We start from the raw sequence: 21,413 nt of genomic DNA on the forward strand, positions 1-21,413 counted from the left end.
GAAATATAAATTTCTCTAATTAAATTGTACACAATAAAAAAATCCTATTAAAATGACACAGCAATTAACAAAATGGGAGTCAGGTCAAGAGATCAAAGGAATGTCTGCGTAAACAGGTGAATCTTCAAAAGCTGGTGGAATGCCAATAAAGAATTATGATTTGGGCACCACACAGAGCATAAAGACCTGCAACTAACTTCTGTGTGTGCCTACAAATCTTTATCAGCTTTATGTCCCTTTAACCCTTGAGGCTGCCCACCCCAAAGAATCCTGGGAATTGTAGTTTGTGGGTGCTAAGAATTCTCTGCTTCAGATCCCTAGCTTCAACCTCTACCCCCACAAGAACTACATTTCCCCCTAAAAAGAAACCACAGATAAAAACCAGTTTAAGTCTACAGAGCAGTTTCCCATCTGTCACCACCATTTGCAGTCAGACACCTCCCAACAAACTTTCTGGACCTCTTGATGGCTCGCTCCCAGTTTTGAGAGCTCTGTCCCAAACTTGGAAGCCTGTGTGTGTGTGTGTGTGTGTGTGTGTGTGTGTGGCATAGGTTAAACTATACACACAAGTGCCAAGCAAGTTGGTTGTATATTTTCTAGAAAATTCTCATTCTGAAATCATCACCCAAGTATGAAAAATGGATACCCCAATGGAGACTCTATCACAGTTCCCAGAATCCCGTCCCTACCAATATACCAGGGGCCCTTCTGTACTTTATCAGTCAGGATGTGCTCTTCAACTGACTAATCAGGGTTACCTCACAAATTGCTGGCCAGTCAGGGATGGTACTGGCCAAGTTGATTTCCATCAGGTTACCAGGATCAAAGGTATTGGCTCCAAATTCTTCTGGGCTCCACCCATCACTCTCCACAGGAATGGCCAAACCCCAGCTCAGGGACTGGATCAGGTAAATCAAGTAATTTTAATTTTTTTATGACCCCAATGATTTTGATAGCATCAAAAACAACAATTAAAGTAGACAGCAGGCTGGATCTCCACCCAGCTCAACACTCTAATGGTGTTGTGAAAATTCCCCTCCTTTACCAGTTGTCAGATAGGTCATCTGATGCGTAGGGAGGGGTTGATATCCTGCTTTTCAGCTGATCTGCACAATGTCCCATGTGTTTGGATGCATCATCTGAATGTGTGTGCGCATGTGTATGATTGCAGAGTGTCCATACCCACCCCTGGTATGCAGTTCTGGGTGTGGGCCAAGGGCGTATGTAGACCTCAGACCAAATGAAGGTTAGCCCCCACGCCCAGAGCTGCAAGGTACCATCTTGACCGCACCTCCCAAGACCGCACCTCTCCAAGCAGGGGAGCAGCATTTTTTATGTCAGAGTTTGGTGGCTACGGGTGCCCATCGGGATTTTTTTTTTAAAATAAACTTCTATACTGCCCTTCATCCAAAGATCACAAGGTAGTTTACAATATAAAAATGCAAAAAAATACATAGGATAGTCACAAACTAAAACATTACCCACCCACCCACCCGATACTCTTTTAAGATGCCATAGAGAAGAGGAAAGTTTTGGTCAGGCACCTAAAGATATATAGCGAAAGCACCAAATGAGCCTTCCTGGGGTGAGCATTGCACAAATGGGGAGCCACCACAGAAAAGGCCCATTTCCATGTTGGGGCACGCCAAAAGGGCCTCAGGTGATGATTGCAGGGCCTGGGATGATTCATATGGGGAGAGGCAGTCCTTGAGATACTGTGGTCTTGAGCCATTAAGGCTTGAGCCAAACCAGCACTTTGGATTAAGCCCTTTGACTGGCCACCAGTCCAGTTGAGCTAAGATTGGTGTTATGTTCTCAAACCAACTCACTCCAGGGAGCGACCTGGCTGCTGAATTCTGCACCAGCTGAGGTTTCCAAACTGTTTTCAGAGGCATCGCCATGCACAGTTCCTTACATTAATCTAACCTAGGGATCCTGGACTTCACGCTCCAAAGAGACATCACTGCCAGATTGGGGATAAAAGAGGCAACTATAGGAGAGCCAGCCAGATAAGGACGAATGTTTCTTCACAGCAGCAGAAGAGCCCAAACACTCAAGAGATGTACACTGGTTGCTGATCTGCCAGGTCAAGTGCAAGGTGTTACCACAGGTATATAAAGCCCGTAGCAACTTGGGACCAGTTTACCTTACCCCACATGCTCCAACTTGACCACTTCGATCTGTGGAACTGGCAGTGTTACAGGTGTCACATAATACTTATTCCACACTTGTAAGAAATTCTTCTTTTAGTTTGGTGGCACTGACTACTGATGTCTCCAGGCATGTTTGCTGTATTATTTTTGGTGTCCGCTTAAAACATTTTTGTTTACACATGCCTATCCAGAAACATTTCTGCTGACATGTTTTAATCTGTTTTCAGTTTACTGTTGTTTTTACTTTTTTAAAAAAATGTTTACATGTTTTAAAATATTTGTTTTAACTGTTTTTATAGATAATTCTAATATTTCTTGTAAACTACTTGGGTGTTTTGTTACAATCAAGGAGTAATTAAACAGTCTAGAAGGAGTCACATAGCATCGCCCAACCCCTGCAAAAGCTTCCACTAGAAGACTCACTCAATGATTAGCCTGACTCTCAGTGGAGAGACTCTCAACAAGAACAATGCAAACTGAATTTGACAGTTCTGTAACAATCGCACAGGTAGAAAAGTTCAGCCTGGTGATCTCCTCTGAAAGTATTCACTATAAACTTGCTTTACTGCAACTTACCTTTTAAGAAATATCTATGTGTATCAGAAGCTAATGTACCTGAAGCCCTGCTGGATCAGACCATGGTTTGCAGGCGTGGTTGGCTCAATGCCTCTGGAAAGCTCACAAGCACCACACAGTGGCAAGATTCCAGCCCCTACTCCCCAAACACTTCCTTGTAACATGGCAATTCCATGGAGTTCCTGTAGCTAGCAGCTATCAAGAGAGTTCACCCTTGATGGATTTGTCAAATCCGCTTTTAAAACAATCAAGCCAGCAGTCTAGTGGCAGTAAGTTCCAGAAGCTAGTTGTGCATTGTGGGAGAAGGTAAGGCTTCCTTTTCGTCTTTACCGCTGATACATTTCACTGGAAAAAAATGTAGGATGTTGCCTTATGCCCAATTGAATGACTGGTGCATGCAACTCAAGATTGTTTGTCTATGCGCTGACTGGCAGTGCTTCCTCAGGGTTTCAGACAGGGAGTCTTTCCCAGCCCTATGCGAAGATCCCTGGGGTTGAAACTGGGGCCTTCTGCCTGCGAGGCATGTGCTCTGCCACTGAGCTATGAGCCTTCTGCTAGAAATCAAGTAATATTCCAGTCCTCGTGGATCTTACGAACTGGTATAATTAAACAGAAACAGAGATTCAGCTACTCCAGTATTGCTGACACTGACCGGCAGCAGCTCTCCAAGGTTTCAGTCCAGAGTCTTTCCCAGCCCTACTTGGAGATGCCATTAGGGACTGAACCTGCATGCAGAGCAGATGCTGCTCTACCCACTGGGATACACAGCTCCTCTCCAAGAATTCTGGAGACAGTCTCTCCACCTGCTTTATTTGCTGTCTTAGTCATAATGTTACCAAAAACATTTCACTTCCTTTCCTGTAAAGATCTAGCATTTGAAACATGCAATGACCCTCTTGCTATATGGAACCACGCAGGTAGGATGGCATGCAAATCACCACACAGGGGAAGTTATCTGTTGGAGAGTGGTCCTCTTGCAACAAACAGCAGCAGAGTTTGTTGCTGCAAGGTTCAAGATCACCTTTTGGAGGGCATGTGGGCCTCACATTTCTTTTTTTAAAAATGTTGGGGAGGGTCTTTAGTGGGTGCTGCACATCTCTCCTGTTGCTGTGGGAAGAGGGGGAGGTTCTGCACTCTACAAGATTGTGTGGAGCTACTGGAAGTTCTAGCAGACATCCTCAATATGATCCTAGGTGACCATTTCATGTTTTTGATGGGATAGCTCAGCTAGTTACAGCATGGTGCTGATAACACCAAGGTTGCAGGTTCAATCCCTGTATGGGACAGCTGTTTATTCCTGCATTGCAGGGGGGTGGACCAGATGATCCTCAAGGTCCCTTCCAACTCTATGATTCTAAGCTCTAAATCAGGGCTAGAGAAACCTTTTCCTCTCTAGGTGTCACTGGACTCCCAGCTCCCTTCAGTCCCAGTCAGCCTGACCAATGGCCAGGGATGATAAGGGCTGGGATGTTGGTAACACCTGAAGAGCCAAAGATGCTCGCCACCCAACACACACACTCCAAATAAAGAGAAGGCACACTAGAGAGAAACACGGCTTTGTGTCATGGCCACAACAGCCAAAAGGACCTCCAAAATCAGGGATGGTGTACCTTGCAGTACTGGGCGCTGGGAACAAACTCTAAAAGGCTGTCACTTTCATGCCTTGCTTGTGAGCTTCCTCCTAGTCCTTTGCTGAATCTTGGTCAGATCCGTGAATTTTCCCTAGACTCGTTTTCAAATAAATAAATAAAATGAACACAAGATTTCTTTCCAATGATAACAGGCAGCATTTCGCCAACTGTTAGGGTCAAAACTAGCTCTCCAACTTCTCAAACCGTCGCCACCCATCCAATACCTTTCCCTTTTTAAACCGTGTGGGTTTGGGTATATATTGGGCATGTATTGTGGCAACAACACCTGAGCAGAGACCACCCCCACTTCTAGAGAGCATCCATTTTCTCACTCATCTTTCAGTCCCTTCAAAAGCAAGACCAGAATAAGCAAGGGAGGGGGAAAGTCCCCTCCTCCAGATCCCCAAAATTACATTCAGCAGAAATGGGAAGGGGCAAAAGAGGGGGATCTTAAACAGAGAAATGACCATAGGAAATTTAAAAAACGAAAACCGTTTCCCCAGCCACCTCCTGCAAATAAATAAACAAATCTTACCTTTAAACACTGGAATTGTATTTAGAGCCCCTTATATACATATATCTCTTTCCCCCACTTTTCGTTCCTTCAGGTGAGCACCATCTCTTCCAAAGCCTTCTACCTGCGGGGCATCAGCGCTAAGATAACTGGGGTGGGGGGGGGGGGAGAGAATGTAGAGATATACGATCCTTCCAAGACAAGGCGGTTGCGAGCTTCTTTTTTAAAATAATAGTATTAAGTCTGCTTCGGACGCAGCTGAGCTCGGTTGCCCAGCCAGGAGCTCCACTAGTCCATCACACCTGAGCCATGATGGATGACGGGCCCCTGTCTCTTACCCTCTGCAGCGGGCTTTCCAAAGTTCAGGGCGGCGGGAGGGAAAGGCACAGTTCCGAGGCGCCCGGGCTCCGCTGGGGCGCCTGGGCTCCGCAGGGGCGCACAGGAGGAGGAGGAGGAGGAGGAGGAGACGGCGAGAAGGCAGCAGCAGCAGCCGGCTGCGCGCTTGCCCGACACGGCTGGTGCAGGGACGCGCTGCAGCGGCTGGGCAGGCGCTGGCAGGCGAGCGAGAGCGCGCGCGCTGGTCCCGAAGAGTGAGCGAGCCCCCGCGCGCCACTCAGCTCAGAGCAGCAGCTATAGGACACGCGCTGAGAATCGCTCTGGAAATGCTCTGCTGCTGAAGAGGGGACAGTACCCGCGTACCAGCAGGAGGGCGCCTTTCTAGGGTTGTTTGGATAGCTGTTCTAAAAGCAGCTGGCGCAGCTGCTATTGTTGTTGTTGTTGTTGTTGTTGCTGCTGCTGTTCTTGTTCTTGTTGTTGTTGTTATTCCTGCCTTTTCCCCAAACTGAGATTCAAGGAAGCTTACACAAATTAAAACAACGCAAATATAATGAAAAAGCTAAAAACAAAGAAAATATAACTGTTAAAAAACACAACTGAACTATGATTTTTTTAAGTTTGAAAAACAAGCCCAAAACAATTAGATGCCCTTTCTTTTAAAAGCATTCAATTCCCAAAGGCATGTCCAAATAAAAAGGTCTCCACCTGCTTGCAGAATTTCAGCCACCAAAAGGAGAAAGGGGACAAATTCTTTCTCTTCTCCCCCACCCCACCATAATTCCCAGTTCTTCCTACATAACAACATAAGAAGAGCCTGCTGGATCAGGTCCATGGCCTATCTAGCCCACCATTCTGTGGCCAGCCAGAGGCCCACAAGCAGATTCAGGCACAAGAGCAGCCCTCTCCCCTCCTGTGGCTTCCAGAAACTGGTATTCAGAAGTATTGCTCTTTCCAACTATGGAGGCAGAGCACAGCCATCATGGCTAGTATTCATTGATAACCTTCTCCTCCTCCATGAATTCATCCAATCCTCTTTTAAACCCACCTGAGTTGGGGGTCACCACTGCCTCCTGTGGGAGTGAATGCCATAAGTTAGCTATGCATTGCACAAAGAAGTCATTTCTTTTGTCTGTCCTGAATCATCCAACATTCAGCTTCACTGAATGGCCATGAGTTTTACTTTTAGGAGAGAGGGAGAACAAAAAAAACTACCCACTTTCTCCATGCTATGCATAATATTCTGAACTTGTGGGGAAGAGACCAGTGGGCATTCCTGCTTCCTGAGAACCTCAGCTTTCATTTAAGATGACCACCCCCCTCCTAAGTTTCTGGTCTTTATGGGGTGAAGCTCTGCTTGAAAGGGAGTAGACAGTGTCTGAGAGAATGCATCACTCCCCCTCCTGTATGTAGAGCTTATGTGTATATGAGTGTGTGCAGGGGTGGCCCTATGATGAGGTAGAGTGAGGCAGCTGCCTCGGGGCGTAGAGGTGGGGGCAGGGAGTGAACAGAGCTGTGAGTACCATGTGCCCTGCCCTGTACACCTTATGCTGGCTTGCTGCCCTTCAGTACAGTGGAAGATGCAGTCATTTCATCAGTACTGGAGTAAGATTCAGCTATGAGTCCTGTATGGGCTTTGGGGGAGACTGCCATATTGTCCTTTGCCTCAGGCAGCAAAATGTCGTGTGTGTGTGTGTGTGTGTGTGTGTGAGAGAGAGAGAGAGAGAGAGAGAGAGAGAGAATCAGCATTGATCCACATTTCAGTGTTTGCAAAAAACAAAAGCATCTCTTTTCTCAGGGCTTTGCCAGTAACACCAGTTGGTTTTATTCATTGATACAATAAAAGTCCTAGGCTGTGTTTTAATACGTGTGTGTGTGTGTGAGAGAGAGAGAGAGAGAGAGGAGAGAAGGTTGTAGCATAACAATGGCGGATTGGCCTTGTATCCTGGAGGTCCCTTGCCTGAAACCCTGAAGTGTCATTGCCAGTCAGTATAGACAATACTGAGCTAATGGTCTGGTTCAATATGAGGCAGCTTCCCATGTTATAACCCTCCAACCAACTAATAGGTCTTAACGACTCCTTGTTTTCCTATGCTCCACCTTGATAGCGGAGGTCCTCTGTGTGGGATATTTATTTGGGTGTGTCAAACCAACAATTCATGTTTTGCTAGATAGGCACACGATAGGAGCTCAAGGACACAGAGTTTTCCTGTAAACTTGCTAGAGAGAACTCTGAGAGATTCTCCCACTGTATCCTGACATGGGGGAGGGCGTAGCTATATATTCTCCTGCCTGTCTGGGTATGTTCTCTCTCTCTTCATCTTCCTCTCTCCACTGTGTAAGCAATATGAGAACATCTGCAGTCTGAGCTCCAAGCTCAGACTCCATTTTTAAGCTAGACTTAAGTATGTCTTTGTAACAATGATCATTTTAAGCCTGCCTGAATAAAGCTGCTATAGATCTGTTACTCTTCAACAAGTATTCCAAGTGAGCAAATGTTATTTTTACCTTTTACAAAGCTGTTTGTGTGATTGTTATTTTAAGTGGGAGAAAAGAAGGAAATACTAGGAACGTCTAGTCTGCCTTAAAGCATCCTGGATTACTTAAACCAAAGGGCTAAAACTAGCCCATATAAGCTTCCCTTTAAACTACAAAGGGATGGCACTCTGTTAAGCTCACAAATGTGAGGAAGGAAGGGTAATATCTAATAAATATATCCTCTCGTAGCATCTATTCACATTCTCACAATGACAAGGCAATTCTGGTGGTTCTCTGCACCACTAAGGTTCAGTCTGCTTCTGTTGGGTAGCAAACCTTCAGTACAGCAGGCCCTGTGCTGCGGAACTCTCTGCCAGTTCAGCAGGATTCCTTCCAGCCTTCTTTGAGATTCCTAAAAAAACAGGCCTTTGCCATGTGGATTTCTTTATCCCAACCAGTTTTTATTGATGTTTTTATTTATCTTATTGTAACTTTATATGCTCTATACCATCTTGCAGTATTTTATTTTTTAAAAAAATGAATTTGCAGCCAACTTCTGAAGACTCTGGATGAATCACTTTTACCAATTCCAGATTCTCTCTTTCCCATTTTCCCAATCTTACATAACGACTTAAGAAGAGCCTTGCAGACTTATGGAAAACACACAAGCAGCACCTGAGCACAACAGCACTTTCTAGTTATTGTTCCCCATCAACTGGTATTGAGAGGTACCCTTAGAAAGTACCCCCTAAGCCCCTGGGCTTAGAGATTCTGCTATCACAACAGATGTCTATAAGAAAAGCCCTGGAGCTGGATCAGGCCAGTAGCCCATCTTCTCCAGCATCCTGTTCTCACTGTGGCCAACCAGATGCCCAGAAGCACCAGTTTGCAATTAACTACAAAAATTCACATGAAAATGCATCTGCATTTCCCCCCGTGTGCAATTCTGCCCAATATATACATTATGGTATGCAGAATTTCCCTAATACCATTTATTCCATACTGCTTAATCAAAACTATCATCACCATTATCTCAAAGCAGTTTGCAGAAAACAAGGTAAAATATTCATCAAAAACAGACTTTTAAAAATTGCAGGCACCACATGTTACCAAAATATAGCTAAAATCACAAATATATTGGATTGGATTGAATGTTAGTCCTACTCAGAGTAGATCCTTTGAAAATCGTGGACGTGACTAACTTCCATGCAGTACATAAGAGTTACTGCCTCCAACCATGGTAGTAGCTATCAATGCCCTCCATGGATTTGTCCAATCATCTTTTAAAGCTATCCAAGTCTTCTGTGAGAATGAGTTCCACAATATAACTCTGCACAGCATAGAAAAACGATTTCGTTTATTTTCCCTGAATCATCCAGCATTCAGCTTCACTGGATGCCCACACATTAAACATTCATTTGGGTCTACTCAGATTAAACTCACCTGGACACAACCCACAGATAATATAGTGCATGTTTCCTATTTTCACCAATACATGCATTTTATGTGCAGGAGAACCTATTACATGCTGCTTCTTTCTTTAGGGCAAAATTCAGAGAAGTGGGTGCATAATTTTTTAGATACATACTTTTTCATATACAGTGGTACCTCAGGTTACATACGCTTCAGGTTACAGACTCCGCTAACCCAGAAATAGTGCTTCAGGTTAAGAACTTTGCTTCAGGATGAGAACAGAAATCGGGCTCCAGCGGCGCGGCAGCAGCAAGAGGCCCCATTAGCTAAAGTGGTGCTTCAGGTTAAGAACAGTTTCAGGTTAAGTACGGACCTCCTGAATGAATTAACCTGAAGTACCACTGTATTTTTTTATTAAAGAGTTTTCTTGGGTAACAATAGAACATATAGAGTCTCTGTTTTCAAGTCATAGAATCGTTCAAACAAATCAGTCATATTCAGAGTGAGATATTGCTGTTATAGGCAATATAGGGTTGAGGGAAAACAGGAGAACAGAGCGGGGAGGGAAAGGGAAGATAGTAAAGTTTCATTCTTTCAGATAGTATATACCCTAAGCAAAAGTTTTGTGTCAGCATCCTGTAAACAGATACTTTCTTTTTGCTGGTGGATTGAGAGTCCAGGGGGCCCAGGGTGTGGTTGGTTGCAGTGGGGTTTTGTGTTTGTGTGTGTGCGCGCGCACTGTTGGGTCAAGTTAACCATGCTGATTTCTATGCTGTTGTAGGGGATTGGTTGTTGTCTTGTTGGCTTGCATATGTAATTTAGGGGAGCCATACTGGGGTGAAGGTGCCCTCCTGTGTTTGTCCCCATGCTAACTTCAATTTGTTAGTTAGCTATTCTAGTAGGGCAGTTTCCCATAAGAGTTTGGTACCAGTGATCCGTGTTCACTACCGAGAGATCCCTCCAGTGTCTAGTTATGGCACTTCTAGCAGTTGAAAGTAAGTGGTTTATGGTATGGCTTGGCTATCATTAATCACCACAAAACTATCTCTGTCGAAGAGGTGCCAAGTCCACCATGTTTCCTCCCCATGGTTATCCCATTATCTCTGTGGCAAAAGAGATAACAGGGTTTAACTTCCAGTGCTCCGAAAAGGCTGCTTTCCACACTGAGAAAGTGAAACATTTTTGAAGGATTCATATGAGGGTTAGTAACCAAGAGGGACGCGGGTGGCGCTGTGGGTAAAAGCCTCAGCGCCTAGGGCTTGCCAATCGAAAGGTCGGCGGTTCGAATCCCCGCGGCGGGGTGTGCTCCCGTTGCTCGGTCCCAGTGCCTGCCAACCTAGCAGTTCGAAAGCACCCCCGGGTGCAAGTAGATAAATAGGGAACGCTTACTGGCGGGAAGGTAAACGGTGTTTCTGTGTGCTGCGCTGGCTCGCCAGATGCAGCTTTGTCACGCTGGCCATGTGACCCGGAAGTGTCTCTGGACAGCGCTGGCCCCCGGCCTCTTAAGTGAGATGGGCATACAACCCTAGAGTCTGTCAAGACTGGCCCGTACGGGCAGGGGTACCTTTACCTTTTTAACCAAGAGCGGAATAACTGCAATCTTGCCCAAATACCACATAATAATCCTAGGGGTCAGTCCTTAGGACAAAGGCCAGCTAAACCCCCACCCCCTTTCTTCAATTATTTGTGAGACTGTTATAAATTATGACTGAGGCTATCTGTCTGCCAGTTTAAACATACATCTGGAACATGACCCAATTGCTGGCTTAAGAAAAGATGGCAATTCAAAAGCTTAAGCGAAATGAAAAGGATGCTTTAATCGTTTGTACCTGAGAACGATTCTAAACAGCCAAGAGGTGTTCCAACTGTATTTTGTTTTATTTTTAATCCTCCATCTCGCTGATGAAAGTGCTGGTTGTAAGGTGAAATTACATAATTACACCACTGTGAGAAAGAAATGCAAGATGAAAAAATCATCTCATTTGATGGCAACCCAGTTGTTTAATCCCCCTCCATATTTATTTAGGACTACAGCTCCCATCCGTGGGTGGCGCTGTGGGTTAAACCACAGAGCCTAGGACTTGCTGATCAGAAGGTCTGCAGTTCGAATCCCCGTGATGGGGTGAGCTCCTGTTGCTCGGTCCCTGCTCCTGCCAACCTTGAAGTTCGAAAGCACGTCAAAGTGCAGGTAGATAAATAGGTACTGCTCCGGCGGGAAGGGAAACGGTGTTTCCGTGTGCTGCTCTGGTTTGCCAGAAGCAGCTTAGTCATGCTGGCCACATGACCTGGAAGCTGTATGCCGGCTCCCTCGGCCAGTAAAGCGAGATGAGCACTGCAACCCCAGAATCGGTCCCCACTGGACCTAATGGTCAGGGGTCCTTTTACCTTTACCTTTACCTTTACAGCTCCCATCAGTCTTAACTGTTGGCTGTGCTGGCCTCCTCTTGTATTATGCCATGAGGCAGGCATGGGCCACTGCAGGCCGGGGGGGCCTCTAGCTGACCGCTATAATCTGTGTGATGGGAGTGAAACGACAACACATGCAACAGGTTACCTGAACCAGCAGGGAGCAATAGAGAGCAAAGCAACCTTTTCCAGGCTTACAAGAGAAGAAAAAAACACCCCTTACTATTTCAGTTCTCTTCACCGAACACCATTTTATAAACCTTTATGATATATCCCCTGCCTCTTCCACCCCACAAAAATCCCCTCAAATACTTCCACCTATTTTACACCCTGATCCTTTAAATTGCCCTTTCCTCTGTTTGTTCTTCCTCCATGATATATTTATTGCATTTTTAGCCCACATTTTCCTCCAAGAGGCTCACAACCATGTGAGGTAGGCTAGGTTGAGAGGCAGTGACTGGTCCAAGGTCACATCCAGTGAGCTTCATGACTGAGTGGGGATTTGAACCCTGATCTCTCATTCCAACAATCTAATTACTATGCTACACTGCCCCCTCTCTTTGAGATAACCAGAGACAACAAGGCTGTGCCGTAAATGGGTATACTACAGAAAAGCACCAAAGTTTCCTAAGTGCTCAGCCCGTGCTTGGGTGTAATGCTCCTTCACATGGCAGACAGGAAGTCGGATGACAGAGGCCTAATTTATGCAAAAAAATGTATTTATTTTATTTATTTCACAAGATTTGTGTGCCTCTTGGTTGCAATAAAACCTCAAAATGGCTTACAAAAAAAATTGCAAGGAGAAGCATCCTGCAAGCTCCTCACCAAATGGAAGGTATGATATAGCCCAGAATGAAGTGGTATAGTCCAAACCAGGGTCAGGCTACCTCAGCCGCTGTCTGTGAGCAGTAAAGAGGCTTCCGTTTACTCGTTATCTGCTTTCACAAGGGAGGGCTTGGACATATTTGGAAGGGATGATTATCATTATTTTGTCAAGGTCTGTGATGCCAAGGAATCTGGAGTGAAATCTGGATAATGGAAAGGCATTTGAGATCAAGGCCCTCTGAGAGATGCGGATTTGTGGTGTATTAAAGGATTATTCAAATTTTCTTTATGCAAATGTGACTTTGCAAAAATTTGACAGCTGATGATAAAAAGCCCTGTTTAAGGAGGCTCCACTTGAGAGCTTTAGCACTCCATTATATGGTTTGATTGGCATGTCTGCCCAAATCCAGTCAGATGGGGCAGAAAAGGAGGAAGAGGAAGTAAGGAGGAAAGCCCACCCTGTTCTGCACACTAGCCAAGTTTTTCAGATCTGGCAGAGACACCCTCATAACAGTGTCCTTAGAGGGGTGGCCATAGCTCAGAGGTTGGAGCATCTGTCTTCATGCAGTATATCTCAGGTGCATTCTCTGACATCTCCGGGTAAGACTGGAAGAGACTCCTGCCTGAAACTCTCGAGAGCTTCTACCAGTCAGAGTATACAATACTGAGCTAGCTGGACCAAGGTTCTGACCAAGGCAGCTTCCTATGTTTTCGGGAAGGGCTGTAGCTCAGTGGCAAAGCATCTGCCTTGCATGCAGAAGGTCCTAGGTTTAATCCCCAGTGGCGTCTCCAGGTATAGACTCACAGAATTGTAGAGTTGGAAAGGACCCTGAGGGTCATCTAGTCCAACCCTCTCCAGTGCAGGAATCTCAACTAAAGCATTCCTGACAGGTGTTCATCCAACCTCTGCTTAAAAACCTCCAATGAAGGAGAGTCCACCACTTTCCAAGGGAGTCTGTTCCATTGTGAAACAACTCTTACCATCAGAAAGCAATTCCTGATGTTTAGTTGGAATCTGTAGCTTGAATCCATTGGCTGGGTCCTACCCTCTGGAGCAGGAGAAAACAAGCTTGCTCCATCTTCCACATGACAGCCCTTTAGATATTTGAAGGTAGGACTGGTGAAGACTCCTGCTGAAACCCTGGAGAGCCACTGCTGGTCAGTGTAGACAATACTGAGATACTGGAGAGAATGGTATTACTCCAGGAAAACTGGTGGGAAATATTGTTAAAGATAAAATAACCAAGCATGCGGAAGAACAAGCCTTGCTGAAGCAGAGCCAGCATGGCTTCTGCAGGGGGTGAGTTCGGTCTCGACAACCTATCAGAGTTGTTTGAGAGTGTCAAGAAGTATATAGCTAAAAATGTTTCAGTTGACATTGTGTACTTGTCAGCAAGAATTCCCAAGTAAGCTTAGCAGTCATGAAATAAGAAGAGAGATCCTGTCATTTGTTTTGTGACTAATGCATCTTCCAAACTTTTATTTTCTGGAGTACTGTTGTTGTTTAGTCGTGTCCAACTCTTCGTGACCCCATGGACCAGAGCATGCCAGGCACTCCTGTCTTCCACTGTCTCCCGCCGTTTGGTCAAACTCATGTTGGTAGCTTCGAGAACACTGTCCAACCATCTCGTCCTCTGTCGTCCTCTTCCCCTTGTGCCCTCAATCCTTCCCAACATCACAGTCTTTTCCAGGGAGTCTTCTCTGGAGCACTACCCTGCCTGTTTTTTGCCTGATTAAAAATAAAGGCACTACTGTGCTTTGCCCTTACACTGTACCACAACGCTGGGAGCAGCGATCTCCAACCCATGCCAATGTGCAGCCATCTTCCCTGCCTCTGGTCCGTGACCAACCACCCATCCTCTTTCTCTCCCAACTCTTAAGAGTGTGGTCTCCCTTCTCTGACAATGTGTGGTGTGACTCAGGCTCTCCCTAACTTCATCAGGATCCCCAGTAAATCGGATTAGGAGCATTCAGGTGCAGGACACAGATATCTGGTGGTGAATGTCAGAGGCCCTGGGGCATTGAATGTCCCAAGAGCTGCACGCGGTCCGTCTTTAGAAGAGCAGATGGAAGCCTGTCTCCTTCTCCTGCTCGCTTTGTCTGCTCCACCAATTTAATTTAAAACTGCAATGCCATACATCTATTTGATTGTAGCTCCGAGGGATGTTGCCTGCTCTAATCCCTAATTTAATGCATCAACAACGGGTTTTTAAAAACAACTTGTAAGTCACATTCCCTCCCCCTTTTTGCTGATTTTTAGTTTCCCAAAGGGTGTTTTCATTTCTTACTGGTGCAACACACTGAAAGATTCGGCTTTCTCAAGGTTTCTGGAATGAATATCTTGGATAATTTATCACAAGCCATTACTAGATCAGTCTTCACTATGTCTAAGGGGGTGCAGGGCAAAACACACTTACACCTCAGCACACACTAGGAAATGTCTCAAGGTGGATATTGAACTAGAAGAGCATGGGAGGGTAAATATCCATATCCATTGAACTGATCTTTCCTGCTGGGTTGGAGTTGACCATACAGCCAAAGCAGGGTTGCAATTCTGGGAGTTTAAGCTTAATTACATAGGCATAGATTGGATTGCCCTGTTTGAGTCATGCATGTCAAGAGTAGGGGGCAGGGGAGGGTCCTGAAAGCAAACAAGCCCACTGCTCTATTCTGCCCCAGTCAGATCACACCTGGAGTACTGTGCCCAGTTCTAGGCACCACAATTAATGAAGGATATTGACAAGCTGGGATATGTGCAGAAGAGGGTAACCAAGATGATAAAGGGTCTGGAAACTAATCCTTATGAGGAATGATTGAGGGAATTACGGTAGATATGTTTAACCTGGAAAAGAGAGGAGATATTATAGCCATCTTCAAAAATCTAAAAGGCTGTCACAAGCTTGTTTTATCCTGCTCTGGAGGGAAGGACCCTGGACCACTGCCCAACCAAAAATTAATTTTTCCTCGGCCCTTCAAGTAGGAAATGTTATTACTAAGAGAGAGAGGCCGTGCTGGTTACATTTAAACAGGGCAGAGAAAGGAAGAAAGAATATCCAGCTGCCTATCCCAGAACTACCTCCAAGATTAAGCAGTTGCTCCCGATGCTTTTAAAGTATTGAATGACACAAAGAGACCTTGTGGGAGTCACTGACATGAGGCTGAGGGTCATTAAGAGAAACCTTAATATGGAAAGACAGCCTGTTCCATGTTGCCTCTTACGACAAAAGCCAGTTCGAGGGGCAGAGAGCCCCTATAGTTCTTGCTCCATTGGCAACCTCTTGTGTGCGCACTTGGAACCCTGTTGAGAGACCCTTCATTGTGCTTACCTCTTCTCTGGGGCTAGCAATTAACACTCACAGAACCACTGACATGAAAAGCCCTGCATGGCTGCAAGTAACGCTCCTGCTTTGATCCTAATCGTTCCTCTGGTTCCTTTGAATGCCATTCTGTTGCAAAAGAGACTTTGTTTTTCTGTTTTGTTTTCTCTGAATTGTAACAGGTGTCGCCCACAGCACCAGGCGCTTTGGGACATCTTGTGATGCCAGGCTTGCTTTGGAGACAAAAGGGGGAGTAATCATGGGGACTGGGAGAAGGATCAGAGGAAAACAGACCCCCAGAAGTCAGGCCCACTCTTTCTCCATGTTTCCAGGATCACCATATCAAAAGAGTTTAGACGGGGATGATGTCTGTGTATATATATATATATATATATATATATATATATATATATATATATATATATAAATGAGCCAAACTCTAGAGCAGGGCTGGGCAAGGGACTGTTTGCTCAGCCTGGGGGTCCAATTCCCTTCTGGGTGATATTCCAGGAGCTATTTGCAAGTGAGGGGCGGGGCCAGAAGCAAAAGTGGGTGGAGCAAGAGAGGTGTAATCCTTGTACAGTAGGCTGGTTTGTAACACTCTCACACCCAACCCTGGGCCTGAGGTTCCCTGCTCCTGATCTAGAGAAATAATCAGGGGGTCTCCAGAAAAGGCCAAACCCATCAGAAGAATCCCTTAATGCATCTTGAAAGAAGCCCCATTGAACACAATAGGACATGTCCACTAGGCATGCTGTGCTTCCACTGATGGATGTAGAAATGCTTCTGAAAACCAAATGCTGGAGACCACAAGAGGAGAGAGAGCTCTTGGGCTTGGTCCTGCTTGTAAGCTTCTCATGGAGGCATCTGGGTAGCCACTGTGAGAAGAGGATGCTGGACTAGATGGGCTATTGGCCTGATCTAGTAGGACTCATAGTATGGTCTCCCTCTACTGCTGAAGGCTGCAATGCTTCTGAATTCCAGTTGCTGGGGATTGCAGGGGAAGATGATGCTCTTGTGTTAAGGTCTTCCTTGCAGGATTCCCTCAGACATCTGAACAGTCACTGAGAGAACAGGATGCTGGACCAGATGGGCCAATGGTCTGATTCAGCAGGCTCTTCTTAGGTGACATCCTTCTGATTAAATCTGCATTTTCTTGCTTTGTACAACCATCTCCCCCTGGCTCAAGCAAGCAATATTTGTGGGGAATGTCTGCCTTTCAAGTACATGTCAGAAGCAGCTATGGAAAACAGCCTGCAAAAATTTGTCTATTAGGAGGAAAGCACACTAAAATGCAGAGAAATCTCCATAAGGATTTCTTTTGTTTGTTTGTTTTTAAATCAAACTGATATGGACTTAAGACTGGGGGCAGGGTGAGAAACAGAGGAAAACTGAACAGACAGATTTATCCAACCTTCCTCTCAGGGAAGTGTGTTCAAGACAGCAAACTTTAGGGAATGCCAGGTGCAGGCAGCCAGGGGGATCGTGGCCTGATTAGAACACTTCTTATTTAGGACAGAACTGTGACAACATGGAGCAATGGAGAGCAGGAGAACAGGAACGGAAATGGCATCACCCAGCTAAGCTGCATCATAAACGTCCATCCAAGCCGAAAGGCCAGTCTCCCCACTCCGTGACCTCTTCTCAGATGCTAAGGTCACTGCTGGCTTCTGGGAAAATCCAATTGCTCACTTGTCACACACAGATGGGAAGCAGCAGCTCCTGCAAAGGAGAGAATGTTTTCTTGAAATGCAACTGGGAGGAAGAGGAAGTTAGAAAGGAAGCTTTCGATGTTGTCATTTAATGCAGCTCTTTATCCAGAATGATGAAAACTGAGTGGCATCTCCAGATCAGGCTGGGAGAGACACCCTGTCTATGAAACCATGGAGAGACGCTGCCAGTCAGTGTACTGAGCTAGATAGACTTCAGTGGACTGGCTCCATATGAGGCAGCTTGCCATGTTCTTTTTTAAATTCAGTTCTTTATTCAGAACCATGAGGACTAGAATCTTACTTTATTTTGAGGGGAAAGGATACAGTTCATTGGTGGAGCATACGTTTTGCATTCAGAAGGTCTCTGGTTTGGTCCTTGGCAGCATTTCCAGGTAGGACTGAAGAAAAACTCTCCATCTGAAATCCTGAGAGCTATTGTCAGGGAGGACAATAGGCAGCTTCCTATGTGAAGAAATGAAGAGTGCTGTCCTTTGCATTTTAAGCCTAGGCTAAATCTTGGAGCTCAAAGTGAATTTGCCACACACACACAAACACTGAGATGCTTTTCACTGATTTTCCTAGACAACAATCTCTAATGTTTGCTGGTGGAGGGGAGGAGAGAAAGAGATCAGATCCATGAGCCTCATGCACCTACATTGTTTCTCATACTTCCAGCAACTCTGTATTGCCCTACACACACACACACACACACACACACACACACACACACGCCATAGACCAGACCAGACCACAAAGAATGTACTTGTCTTTGGGTATCGGATCTCCAGGAGTTGACGGAAGGGCTTCCTTTTGCTGCCATTGCATTTCTGATGCATCTGGCTGAATGAGCCTGTAAGGGAATCTGGCACAGAGAACCAAGTAAGAGCCAAAGTCAGCATCAGGTCAGAAAAGGAAAGAAATCCTATTCACACTTAAAAGGGGGGGCATACCATAATTCACTTTTCAAAACAATGGGTTGTGTGCATTAGTGCTACTCAGAGTAGACCCACTGAAAAGAATGGACAGAGCTAACTTGGGTCTATACATTTCATTGGGGCTACTCTCCATGGAACTTCACTGGATACATCCCAGTTTGGAAAATGAAACACAGCCATCCTTTGAAATGTGCACTTTTCTGAATTTTGCAATGCAATCCCGTGGCCCCAAATGTATATACTAGAGTAAAGTTTGCATAAAAATGCAGGCATTAGTGAAAAGAGCGTGCAAGGATCAATGCTGGTCTTTGATTGTAACAGTAAAGAGTTGGTTTGAGCATACAAAAATGCATCATTATAGGAAATGGCCTTGCACAAATGTGTTTCTTAGGCAACATTGCCTACATAACATTTATATCAGGAGAAATTCACACCCGAATGCTAATGATTATTTTAAAAAATGAAAATTGCAAACTGACATGGAAATGTGAAGATATGAATGTAAGATTGGAAAAATCAGAAATGGGGAGAAAGCCCCAAACTGACAGATTCACCCACCTCAAGTACTGGAAATCATGGATTACATCTGTCCAGTGGCAGAGAGAAGGAGATTTTGACAGGTATGCTTTTTGTAACTGCTATGAGGTGACAAGATACTGTAATCCTCTCTTTTCTGAAACCCCAAGTCACCTTGAGAATATTTTTAGACCTGTAACAAATGAAGCAACAACCCTGGTATGTCATCTTTTGGGGAACGAGGGCTGCTTTGGAGGAACACTTGCTCCAGTTTGGAAGGAGAAAAAGTGAAGCTTAGACCATGGATGCAGAGTTTGCCGGTTAAGCTTCTCTTTCTGGGCAGCGTTAGCAGGGCTTTTTTTTTCCCCTAAAAGAAAAAAAAGAGATAAAATCCATCCAGTCTACTTCAATTGCCTCTGATAATGTCCATGGAGAATTAAAGCCAATTAAGGCAAGGGGGAAATGGAGAGTGACAAAGCCTTTGGCCCAGGAAAGGAGGAGGGGTGGTGGACACAAGGAGGGGGTCAATGCCACAATCCAATTTCCCAACCACTAAATGCAATTAAGTGGGAATTACTTACCCTATTTGCCTAGGAGGGCCAGCCTATAAATCGAAATGACCCAATCACTTCTTTTCTATTTGAGGATGCAAACCGCAAGGATGAAGCAGAAGCCGAGACCCTCCTGCCTGACTCTCAAGCTCCGGGAAGTGGCCTCCATGTATTTCACAGGGGTGGCCATCTTCCTAGTCATCTTGGTGGTTGCTCTGCAAGGCACAGATCCGAGGGAGAGTGGCTTCCTCTACAGGGTGTCGCTGGACCCTCAAGGCCTCCTGGAGCTCTCATGGAACATCAGCTACCCCCTGCAGGAGGTGTATTTCCAGATCCTGGTCAAGGAGCTCAAATATGGGATCCTTTTCGGCATGTCCGACCGAGGAGGCTTTCAGAACGCTGATCTGGCTGTCCTCTGGAGTGATGGACGCCAGTCCTATTTCGCAGTAAGTCTGTTGCTAGGCTTCGTCCTGCATTTGGGCTTGGGACCATGAAGACTTTCCCCTTCTGCTTTGGAAAATGAGGTTTAACATGAGTCTGGGTTAGGGGATCGAGGGAAGCACTTTCTCTGCATGCAGAAGGTTCAGTCCCAAAAATACCCCTGCCGAAAACCCTGGAGAGACACTGCCAATCAAGTGTAGACAATACTGAGTTAGATGGACCAGTGGTTTGACTTGGTATAATACGTCTTCCCATGTTCTCATTTAACTCAACCTATACAGATACATGAGGACTCAGATCTTACTTTCATTTTTAGATGAAATAGCTCAGTGGTCAGCCATCTGCTCTGCATGCAGAATGTCCCCGCTTCAATCCCTAATGGCATCTCCAGGTACGGCTAGGAGAGAAAGACCCCAGAGCCTGAAACCTCGGAGAGCTGCTGCTGGTCCGTCTGAGCAATGTTGAGCTAGATGGACCAGCAGTCTGACTTGATAAAAGATGTTTTCTCATGTTCATATTTCTTTGAGCATAGTATCTTGTGTTCATTGACCTTTCCCCACTATCAGTTAATGAGCAGATCATTTGTATTCAAAAAATTGCACTGTGGGAGAGAAAATTTCAGTGAAATCTGCAAGGTGGGGAGTTCTGGGTTTTTACCATGCTTACTTTATTCCAGCTGAATCCCCAAGGAAGATGTTTCAGAAAAGACCATTCATTGCTTGGTTTTCCATGCCTGCTAAGCACTTTTTGTTTAAGCAATCCTCCTCAAACATGTACTTTTATTATGCACATCTGTTTTGAAAATCTGTTTTCACTATATGTTGGGAATTTTGTTACTCCTCCTTGCTTTAAAAACCTGTCCTAATGGCTACTGGAAGGTGATGGACTCCCTTCATTGGAGGATTTTAAGCAGAGATCAGATGGCCATCCATCAGGAATTCTTTAGCCATGATTCCTGCATTACAGCATGACTCTTGAGGTGCCTTCCTGCTGTACAATTCCATGATTCCATTGTTCTTTTTTCAGTGAATACTTTATACCCTTTTATGTTGACTGCTTAGATATTATTTATTTTTTAAGGCTTTTTATAAATCTTGCCAAATACATAGAGGCAACTCCTCCCTCGTGGGCTTTTTCAGATCAGGAAGCACAGAAAGCCAGGGAGGTGGTAGAAAGCTGGAGAAAGATTTACAGGAAAGAATAGGCACACGCTCCATTCTTACAGTGATGCCAAAAGCTCAAAGCTCCTATGGTGAAGGTGCTTGCAAAAATGAACCCCGCAGCCTGCAGGATTGAATCCACTCACCAACTGGGAGGCAGAGGGTCTGTTTTTGCTGTGATCTCCTTCCTGACCAATGTCAGTGCCTGAAAGCCTCAGATCACTCTGGACAGCCTGACCAAGCATGATCAAGGGTGGTCTTCTTGACATGTGCCAGGATCCTATTGAATTGGCCTGATTCAGTTCAGGAGTTGCCTGGATCCATTGGTGGCTGGAGCCCATTTGGGCAAAGTTAATGACAGGCAGAGTCACATGATGCCTCCATTGGTATCGCAGAAGGTAGTAGGTGGGCCCAGACAGGGAGAACCACACCGTGATTGGTTGTAAGTCAGA

At 45.3% G+C, this 21,413-nt stretch overlaps 2 protein-coding genes across 5 annotated transcripts in view; one reads left to right on the forward strand and one right to left on the reverse strand.

The window, feature by feature from the left end:
* The window catches only part of FAM163B (family with sequence similarity 163 member B), a 50,064-nt gene extending 44,624 nt beyond the window's left edge, over positions 1-5,440 (reverse strand). For 2 of the 4 annotated variants that reach the window (XM_028715403.2, XM_028715401.2), the window contains exon 1: positions 4,896-5,023. The gene's annotated coding sequence lies outside the window, so the exon portion shown is untranslated. Of the gene's footprint in view, positions 1-4,895; positions 5,024-5,212 lie in introns of those variants that run through there. The other 2 variants (XM_077922197.1, XM_028715402.2) reach the window with 2 other exon arrangements.
* A 2,008-nt stretch (positions 5,441-7,448) lies between these two features.
* DBH (dopamine beta-hydroxylase) overlaps positions 7,449-21,413 on the forward strand; it is a 33,682-nt gene continuing 19,717 nt past the window's right edge. Inside the window, exons 1-2 of the mRNA XM_028714705.2 lie at positions 7,449-7,694; positions 19,455-19,806. Of these exons, the coding sequence (XP_028570538.2) occupies positions 19,456-19,806 (351 nt within the window). The 5' untranslated portion in view covers positions 7,449-7,694; position 19,455. The remainder of the gene's footprint in view (positions 7,695-19,454; positions 19,807-21,413) is intronic.

Source organism: Podarcis muralis, chromosome Z (genome assembly GCF_964188315.1).
Source record: "Podarcis muralis chromosome Z, rPodMur119.hap1.1, whole genome shotgun sequence".
In the NCBI taxonomy this organism is placed as follows: domain Eukaryota; kingdom Metazoa; phylum Chordata; class Lepidosauria; order Squamata; family Lacertidae; genus Podarcis; species Podarcis muralis.